Source organism: Gracilinanus agilis, chromosome 2 (assembly GCF_016433145.1).
Source record: "Gracilinanus agilis isolate LMUSP501 chromosome 2, AgileGrace, whole genome shotgun sequence".
Classification (NCBI taxonomy): domain Eukaryota; kingdom Metazoa; phylum Chordata; class Mammalia; order Didelphimorphia; family Didelphidae; genus Gracilinanus; species Gracilinanus agilis.
In genome coordinates, this window is record NC_058131.1 from 290825194 (window position 1) to 290835552 (window position 10359).

Genomic DNA, 10359 nt, shown 5'->3' on the forward strand with positions numbered 1-10359 from the left:
ACATTCATTTTCTGACTTTTGGGGGTTCACATTCTCTCCTCCCTCCCCTCCCAACACTGAGCAAGCACTAGGACATCAAGGATCCAGGTTAGACAAGCTGCTTAGTAGGGAAGAAGGGAGAGGCCCTGGGCTCCCTCATCCTGCTCGTGCTCTCCTCTCTGCATGCTGCCCCTGTCATGGAGGAGAGGCAGGATCAGAGTCATCTGGGAGATCTGCACTCAGCACCTTCCCATCTAAGTAAGGAATCCACAAGGCAAAGTTCAGGGCACCTGCCTGTGAGTCAGCACAGATCTTGGAGCAGTGGCAGGAGGGAGGAGGAGGAGGAGAGAGGAGGCAGGGCTTTTGCACTCACTCTCCTGGTCCTTCTGCCTTAAATGGGAGGTTCTGGCTCTTTCCTCCACATCTTCCTCCCATCCATCCTTCTGTGAGAACTGCCAGCTTGACGTCTCCCTGCCAGCCATGGACCCCAACTGTGGCTGCGTGAGTGGTAAGGACTCCTGGGTTCTGGAAACACCTGTAGGCCCGGGATGCCCTCCATGTGCTGGGGCAATCTCCATTTGGGGACAAGACAGTAGGGACAAGAGTGGAAAATGGCAGAGGGCTGGGGAAGATGGGTGTAAAGTACTATGAAAAGTTCTTCATCTTCTCCACCTCAAACCCGAGACACTAAAGCCTAGAATTACAAGTCACGGCTCCAGGGATTTGAAAAGGGCCCTTTTAACCAAGGGTTGGGCTTTAGCATCTTTTCTAGAAATAATAGTAACGATAGCTAGCATTTCTGTAACACTTTAAAGTTTGCAAAATGCTCGGCAAATATGATTTCATTTTATCCCTACAACAACCCTAGGAACTAGGCTTTGTAATTAGCTTCATTCTCTAGACAAGGAAACTGAGGTAGACAGAGGGGAATGATCCTTCCAGGGTCATCATAACTAGGCCAGGTTTGGACTTGGGGCTTCCCAATTCCGGTGTTCTGTGCACACTTTTACTTAGCTGTCTCCATCGGAAGGGCAGAGTAAGGTGATCAGGCTCACAGGGTGCCCGTCCCCCAGTGATGGAGACTAGTTAGGGTTAGTCTAGGGTGAGAGTCTGGATCTCTGCCCTTTGTGGTGACAGAAGGTGCTTTTCTGGAGTTAGAAAAGGCAGACTTGGTTAAGACAAGCCTGAGAAGAGCTCATGGGTGGCAGAGAGGGGGAGAATGCTAAGACTTGGTGTCTTTCAGCCATTTCTTTCCTTCTCTCATTTTCTTCTTTCCTTCCAGGTGGTTCTTGTACCTGTGCAGGCTCCTGCAAATGTAAATCCTGCCGCTGCACCTCCTGCAAGAAAAGTGAGTGTGTTTGGAAGAGGTGGTTTTCCGTGGCCTAAACTCAGCAGAGTTTGCTATGACAGAAAGAGAATCAGATCTCAACTAAGGAAATGGGTGGGAGGAGTGGGGAAGGGAGGTGAGGTGACAGGAGGAGTCATTTCTTAATGATATCAAATCTCTTAAATGGCCCATAAAGGACCTTGGTAAAAAATGGCATCCTTCCCTTACTGCTGAGCTCAACACCATGAACCTCCCTAGGACTAGACCCTGCCAAGCTCCCAGACCAGGGTCCCTCACTCTCATCTCCTGTCTTTCTGTCTCAGGCTGCTGCTCCTGCTGCCCAGAGGGATGTGCCAAGTGTGCCCAGGGCTGTGTCTGCAAAGCCCCCCAGACTAAGAGTTGCAGCTGCTGCCACTGATGCTCTCACCTCCTTATGCCTGTAAATACAGAAATGTGTACAGATCTGACATTTTAATATGCCATGGGCATGTTTTTTACTGTCTTTTTGGTCTCAAATATATGAATAGAAATTAACTCATTGAACAACAATCAACCTCTGTTCTATTCTTCTGTGTTTGGTGGATAACAATAAAAAACATACTGAAAATACTTTAAGATTAACCAAGCCATTAAAAAAAATCAAATTACACACACAGATGGAGGGTAGCTAGGTGGACCAATGAATTGAGGGCAAGGTTCAAATCTGACCTCAGACCCCTCTTAGCTGTGTGACCCTGGGCAAGTCACTTAACCTCCATTGCCAGCCCTTACCACTCTTTTGTCTTGAAATCAATTTTTAAAAAAAGTAAATCTAGTGGCTCAGTGGGTAGAGAAATGGGCCTAGAGCCAGAAGGTCCAGGGTTCAAATCTGGCCTCAAATACTTCCTAGCTATGTGACCTGGACAAGTCACTTAACTCCCATTGCCTAGCCCTTATTATAAGCTCCTCTGCCTTGGAACCAAACACACAATTTTGATCCTAAGACAGAAGGTAAGAGTTTTTTTTTAAAAAGAACTTTCGTTTCTTTATCAATCAAATAGAGTTATTGTGATAAAAAGTATTTTATTTGTAAAGGACTATACAAATATATAGTCCTACACACAGTGGCCCAAATAATCATGCCACTAAGTTAATGGCTTAAAAAAGTTCCCCTTAAATAGCATGTGTTAGAGATGTATTTGGAGGGCAACACAGATCCCAAAGGAAGGGATCTCTAGTGGAAAGATTTCAGAACTTCGACTCTTGAATTGGGGACATATTTGAAAATAAGGACATCTTCCTAGTGCCCCTCAAGTCATTCTGAATAAGTGTAGCCCTGATCTTCTCGGATAAGATTTCTGTGGCATCACAAATGAAACTGACCAAGATACCTCCCCAAAACTGGATAAATTCTCAGAATGAATGTTTTAGGACATGCAAGGGGATTCATGATGAAGAGTTAATCAACCTAAATTGAAGGTTAACAGGGATAGACATGAGTTGGGAAGATAGTGGAAAGGACATCCTGATTTTGATGATAGCTTTTGCCTTCTTTCTTCAAAATACCTTTCTACCTCTTCTTGTGCTCCCCCTTTCTTCTTCTTGCTACCTAACTTTTTCTTTTTTCTTCCTCTCAATTTTCCATCTTCCTCAAAAACTGCAAAGGTGCCTTCAATATCCCTCCCTTTCCCCCATGTCCTTCCAGATTTCAAAGCCATTGATCCAATTATTTTCCCAGCTATAATATCCTTCCCTCTACTCTATTTATATCAGTCCTACCTGTTCTTCAAGGCCCAGACCAAGCCCATTTTTCTCAATGAAACCTTCCCTCAATCATCTCCTTCTTTTCTTGATTGGCATTTATAGTCTTCACAAAACAGGCACACAATTTAGTGTTACCTAAAGAATTCTCTTCATTCTATCTTCTTTTCTTCCTTATTCCCTCAATCTTTGCTTATTCAATTCAATTCAGTTTATTCTATCCATCTAATACATCTATCTTCCCATCAATCTATAACTATACAATAGGGTCTGCTTTGTGTAAAGTACCACGCTATGTAATGTAGATACAAATTCAATGACAACAAACATTTATTGAGTGCCTACTATGTGCAGGCACTGTGATAGGCTCTGAAGAGAGAAAGGTAAAAATAAAACAATCTTTACTTTCAAGGAGCATATCATTTTTTGATTTTTAAAATTTTATGATGCCTCAAAATTCAAATTTTCCAATAGGTCTCACCTCCAACCTAGAAAGTCATTCCTTTCCAAAGAATAAAAAAGAAAGAAAGAAAGCTATTAAGCAATGTTACCAACACGTTGTCCAAATATGATGTTATATTTCAAAGGTTTTCACTCTCACAAAGAAGGGAAAGAAGTGTACTCACATGTGGGTGGGCAAGCTTTGTCATAATTTCATATAATTTTGTTTCAATTACTTTTTTGAGCTTGCTCTTTCAATTTGCATTGTTGTAGTCATTGTGAATGTTATTTTCTTCATTCTGCTTAGTAGAGGTGTTATGGAGGCAGGAAGAATATAATCCTTCACTTTGCATCAGTTCATATAAACTTTTCCATACTTCTACATATTCCTAGAAGCTTACATTCTACTTGGGGAGAACAAATTACAAAGTAAATAAAAAATAATTGCTAGGAATGAGGAAGCATATAAAACCAAGAAATATCAATAAAAGCCTTATAATAATAGAAGATAGCCTCTGAATTGTCCTTTGCAGGAAGTTAGGGACTATTTGAGGTAGAGATGAAGAGAAAGAACATTTCAGGCATATAACTGTGCAAAGTTAAAAAACAGCACTATATTGGCCACCAAAAAATATATAATCTACTGCGACATTGGAGAAGAATATAATATCTACATAAACAAAGTAGGATGTGATCAGTCCCAAAGGAAGAGACCTTGGCAATGGACTCTAGGAAAATTTGATGGAGAGAACACTCAACTGAGAGCATGAGGAAAGTTTTAACAGAGGAGATGACACTTGACCTGAAATTTGAAGGAAGATAAAGATTCTAAAAAGTAGAGATCAGAATAGATGACATTCATTCCATGATAGCTGCGCAAGATGTCAAAACCACTTCAGGGGATAGCTAGAAATTTAGTTTGATTGAAATGAGGAATGCATGAAAAGCAATAAAACATAAAGTCTTTTGCAGTTGATAATGGTAAAAGGATGTAAATGGGCATTTTTCAGACTAAGAAATACAAGCTATCAACAGTCATATGTTAGGGCTTTAAATCATTACTAATTAGAGAGATACAAATTAAGACAATGTTCCATCTAACTATTAATATTAGCAAAGCTGGCAAAAAAAATGAAAAATGCTGAAAGGGCTTTGGGAAAAAGTGCATTAATACACTATGGTGAACTACGAACTGGTCTAACCATTCTGGAAGGCAATTTAGAAGTATGCTCCCCCTTCCCAATTACTATGAATATTATGGAACATTTTTGTGCTATAAGAAATTATGGAGGAAATTATTTTTAGAGAAATCTGGAAATACTTACATGAACGAATACAGAGAGGAGCGAACAGAACCAAGAAAACATTTTATGCAATATCAATAATATTGTAAAGACAAACAACTTTGACTTTGCTTTATTAGTTCTTGCAGTCTTTCAAGATCATTGGCTTCTACTTACCCAATTCTGGTCTTTAAAGACTGGTTTTCTGCTATAATCTTTTGATCTTCCTTTTTGATTTGGTCTATACTGTTTTTCATGGTTTTCAGCTGTTTAATTTTGGTCTCCAATTTGCTTATCATTTCATTTGATTTTGGGGCTTCTTTCTCCAATTTTCTGTCTTTTAAACTGTTAATTTCTTTTTGAGCTACTTCCCACTTTTCTTGCCAAATCTCTTTCACCTTTCTTATGATCTTATATTTGAACTCTTCAAGAGCTTGTGAACAATTTTCATTTTTTGGGGGAAGGTTTGGATGTATTTACTTGTTTGTCCTCCTCTGCTGTCTCCTCTGTGGTCTGGATTTTTTCTCTGTAAAAATTATCCAGGGTTAGTGCCTTTCTCTTATTCTTTCTGGTGGTTGAAGGTTGTATTTCTTGGGCTTTGCTTGCCATCACTATGCTGGTTTTTCCTTCCCAGCCAGAGGTCTGAGTGAGGAGGGCAGGCTCTCTGTGTATGGAGATATGGAGCAGTTTTTGCCTGAGGCTACTTTTTCTAGTCTCAGGGCAGCAGCTTCCACTGTCCCCTCTCAGCTCTATCTCCACACCCAAGGCCTGTGCTCTTTAGCCTCCTGGGGTCTCAAGTCTAGCTGCTCTCAGGGGCAAGCCCCTGGTGGTCCCAGTCAGCTGCCAACAACCTAGAGATTGCCCCAGGCTCCCTCTATTTCTGGTGCGCTGGCTCTGACTCTGGCACCTAGGTGGGGTGGGGGAGGGTTGATCAGCTCACATTTTGGGGAGAGCTATTTCATCCCCTTATAGCATGGAAATGCCCAAATCCCATGTACCTTTAAAGGATGCTGCACCCTATTTTGGAGTCCCTTCCTTCATCTGGATTTAGTTTTTTTTGTCCTTTTGAGGTATCATATATGGGTTGGTAGTGAGGAGAGTAAGAGTCCTGCTACTACTCTGCAGCCATCTTAACCAGGAAGTCCAAAACAAACAACTTTGAAAGACCTGGGAATTTTGATCAGTGTAGTGATAAACCATGATTCTACAGAATTCATGATAAAACATACTACCTGCCTCCTGACAGCAAAGTGATGGACCCACAGTGATGATTAAGGGATTTTTTTTTAAAGACATGGGCAAAGCAGGTATTTGTTTTGCTTGACTATACATGTTTATAATTTTTTCCTTTCTCAATGTGTATGTGTGTGTGAGAAGGTAGATTGCCATTGATTGAAAAAAAAATGCTTTTTCTATTCAAGAAGAACCAAAAGGCAGGGACTATTTCATTTTTGTCTTTATGCCTCCAGTGCTGACTACAGTGTCTTGCACATAGTAGGTGTTTAATAAATGTCTATTGTTAAAAGAATTGGGCAAAGTGGAAAAAAGTTTGGGAAAGTATATAATTCAATGAAATTATCTTTAGTAAAATAGTTTATCCTGTAGTAGGCCAAATTTGGCCCAGTTCAATTTCAGGCCTATCTCAGAGCTGGGTCCTAACTGTAGAGGAAGGAATAAGAAAAGGAATGATGATGAGGTAGAGAGAGGTGAACGAGGAGGGAAAAGAGGCCATAGGAAAGAATAAAAACATAAACAGCCAACTAGCTCCTGACTCCTCCTACTCCAGGCAAGACAGGTTACTGACCTCCAGCCAGAGAAGTGCTTTTCTTACCTTGTCAGCACCTAGTTTGTGGACAGCCCCACAGGCAATGAGGGAAGTCTGTCTGCTGATGCTTAGAGGGTCCATTCTGAAGAATCATATTTTAATTGTAAATTGGAAAATGCTGCATAAACACTTCTTCCATTTTCATCCTTTTACTCTTAGGACTTAAAATAGATCTTTGCATAGGGAAGGCACTTATTTTATGCCTGTTGAATTAACTCACACCTTTAGATCTACAGTTATTTCCTTATTTTGAAGTAGGTAGTGTTTCATTACCCCCATTTTATGGATCATCACTCAGATTTTACAGAAACTAAGGCTTATAGAAGTCAAACACTTATTCAGAGTCACTCATCTAAGTAGTATCAGGAACCAATATTCAAAATCAGATTTCCTGATTAAATCTTACTGTTTCCCCACTACACCAATATTTCATTTTGTATTTTTTAATTATTACCTAAGAATGGAGAAAACAGATCCATCACCATTTTGTGTATCCCTCTCTTTTCCTTCTTGTAGACGAAATAAAATTGCTTCACATTTATCATATAAACAACAATAAAAAACAGTATTGAGGGGGCAGCTGGGTAGCTCAGTGGATTGAGAGTCAGGCCTAGAGACAGGAGGTCCTAGGTTCAAATCCGGCCTCAGACACTTCCCAGCTGTATGATCCTGGGCAAGTCACTTGACTCCCCCATTGCCCACCCTTACCACTCTTCTATTTAGGAGCCAATACACAGAAGTTAAGGGTTTAAAAAAAAACAAAAACTGTATTGAATTGCTAGATGCCAAGAACCTTTGTACTCTTCCACCTTCCTGCAGCATGATTATATAATCTTAGCCTATTCTCACTTCCTGCACTGATGCATTTCTAGGAAATTAAAATCATGATTTGAGTTTGTACTTAGTGTCACTAGCAGGCAGTAAAAGTGAGAAAAAAGAAACAAATGTCTTCACAAAAATGTCATTTTGTTTTTTAAAGAAGAAATTACTCAGAAATAGAGATGGGCACAGAAAGGGCTCAACCTAGAATAACAGATGGTGAGAAGAAGATTCCATATTTTTAGTCCATGTTGGTCAGATCACATCTTGAAAACTGTATTCATTCTGGGCCCCACATTTTAATAAAAATATTGTCAAACTGTAATCTGTCTAGAATAGAATGGTCAGGATGATAAGACTGTCTTAAAATAGTTTAATATGAAAATTAGCTGGAGGAAATGGGATGTATTTGATGGTCTGTAACATGGAATAGTAATTATACATATTCTATGGCAGTTATGTAGCACAGTGAATAGAATGCCAGGCCTAGAGTAGAGAGAACCTGGGTTAAACTCTCTCACCTCAGACACTTCTGGCTTTATGACCTTGAGCAAGTCACTTAACTCCAATTGCCTGGCCCTTGCCACCATCTTATAAATGATATTAAAATAGATGGCAAGAGTTTTAAAAAATTATACTTCTGATTAGCCTCAAAGGCTAGAATTAGAAATAATCATTAGGAATTCCAAGGTGGATTTTAGCTCATGAACTGAACTAACAATTATATAGTGCGACCCAAAAAATGTTATTGTAGTTTTAAGCTATTAAAATCTAGGAACTTTTGGGACATCCCATGAAAGGTAGAGCTTCCTGCTCATTAGAGCTGTTTAATATTGAAATAGATTCCCTCATAAAACAATGAGCTCTGGACAGCTAGGTAGCAGTGGATAGAATACCAGACCTGGCATCAAAAGACCTGGGTTCAAATCTGACCTCAGATACTTATTAGCAGTGTGACCCTGGGAAATTGCCTACCTCTTGCTATTCTTTTGTCTTAGAATTGATATTAAGAGAGAAGGTAAGAATTAAAAAAATAAAGTAATGAGCTCCTTTTCACTAGAAGAGTTCAAGCAGAGACTAGACAATAGAAAGAAAACATTCATTTAGCACAGGGCTCTATTCTATATAAAGCCCTTTCTCACAACCATTGTGTTCAATCAATAAGTATTAGGTGCCAATTTGTGCACTAAGTTATTAGGATTAAATAGATTTGGGATTTAGTAAATTCTGGACAGAGTGAAGAGATTGCCAGATCACATTGTCTTGAGGCCTGCAGGGAATCTTGGTTTTCCAGCTGACATTCACTCCTGGCTGTGTATCTAGCTTGGAGAAAGCTGAAAACTCAGCTCTCTGGGAAAGCCTGGAAACCTGAGTGGCAGTTTGGAGAAAGGAAGAGTTGGAGAGTTGGGAATAGCTGGTGAAGAAGACCAACAGAAAAGAAGAAAGTAAAAGACTGTTTTTTCCCCCATCGCTGCAGAGTGGCTAGGCCTAGAAACCTGACTAGGCTTTGAGGCCTACCAGGCCGAGAAACCTGACTAGGCCCAGAAGAATTAATAGTTGGAGGAATGAGCTGAAATTTCCAGGGGACAGTAACTTTAAGACTTATATAAGGATATTAACAAATTAGCATAGATTTATTTAATATAGATTTGGGGGTTTTAGTGGTAGATTTAAGGAGATCAGTGGAGGCCTGGACTCAGGCAGAAAAAACTCTGTGAGGGGTCCTAGTTTGGGAATTGGGAAAAGTTGGAGTTAGGGATCTTATCCTCAACCTTTTTACATATTGTTATCTATCCTTAAACCTTTTAAACCTTATTAAATAGAGGTTTTTATTTTCTTAAAACTGTCTCCAAGCCGTTCACTTAGTTATCCTTGTGTAGGCCCAAAACCAGTTAAAATGAGCCTCAACTCACAACAGCTCAGCTATCCTTTTACTAACAACAATAACAAGAGACTATAAAGAAGATACAGTTTATACTTTACAAAGCTAAATGGTAGCAATATGGATACAAAGAATGTAGGCGATAAGTATTATTTTTTCCTGTTGTTATAGACTTCTTTCTATAAAATGTTCTTTCAGGGGAAGATCTGATGGGAATTTCCCTCAGATCATCCATAGCACACATCAGAGTTCAAGTGCCAGGTCTTTTGACTCTCAGACTAATTCGCTTTTCACTCATCATACAACATCTCACAGAGCTTTTGTAAAGAGGATACTCATATTGAGGTTAGACTCAGTGATTCCCAAAGTGGGCGCCACTGCCCCCTGGTGGATGCTGCCGCAATACAGTGAGGTGGTGATGGCCACAGGTGCTTTTATCTTTCCTATTAATTGCTATTAAAATTAAAAAAAAGAAATAATTTCCAGGGGGCTAAGTAATATTTTTTCCGGAAAGGGGGTGGTAGGCCAAAAAAGTTTGGGAACCACTGGACTAGATGAATTCTAAGTTCCCTTCTAAAGCCAAAATCCTACAATTTTTTTTTATTCTTGGACTACTAAGGCCTCTTCCAGTCTAATCTTCTAATTCTATGATTCATTCTTTACTTTGGTCCAGAGATTCCTAACCTGGGATCTGTGAACTTTACAAAAATATACTTTGATAATGGTATGCCAATATAATTGGTTTCCTTTATAACCCTATGTATTTTATTTTATGTATTTAAAAACATTGAGAGAAGTCTGTAGATTTTACTTGACTATTCAAAGGGATCATGACTCAAAAGAGTCTAAGATGACATGTTTCAGGTCCTCCAGCAAAGGGCTTGTTGCTCACTAGAAATGCATTGCCTTCCTCTGGCACTCTTGGAGAACTACACCAACCTCCTAGGCAAATGCTTCTCAGAAGCGCTAAAGTACTGAATGGAGGTTGCTCTGAAGACCAAGAAATCTCCTGCTAGCAAAGAATCAGTGAACATCTCTCAGCAATCCCAGTATTTGTTTTTTA

The 10359-nt window shown here is 39.7% G+C and overlaps 1 protein-coding gene across 1 annotated transcript; it reads left to right on the forward strand.

The window, feature by feature from the left end:
- The first annotated feature begins 384 nt into the window (after positions 1-384).
- On the forward strand, positions 385-1859 carry LOC123235280 (metallothionein-2-like). Its single transcript, XM_044661398.1, has 3 exons — positions 385-487; positions 1262-1327; positions 1630-1859. Exons 1-3 carry the CDS (start codon positions 460-462, stop codon positions 1722-1724), a joined length of 189 nt encoding a protein of 62 aa, XP_044517333.1. The 5' UTR covers positions 385-459; the 3' UTR covers positions 1725-1859.
- Positions 1860-10359: the final 8500 nt, after the last annotated feature.

Coding starts and splice junctions, on each gene's coding strand:
- LOC123235280 (XM_044661398.1), top strand. CDS start 460: ATGGACCCCAACTGTGGCTGCGTGAGTG. Junction 488..1,261: donor CAACTGTGGCTGCGTGAGTG/GTAAGGACTCCT, acceptor CTTTCCTTCCAG/GTGGTTCTTGTACCTGTGCA. Junction 1,328..1,629: donor CTGCACCTCCTGCAAGAAAA/GTGAGTGTGTTT, acceptor TTTCTGTCTCAG/GCTGCTGCTCCTGCTGCCCA.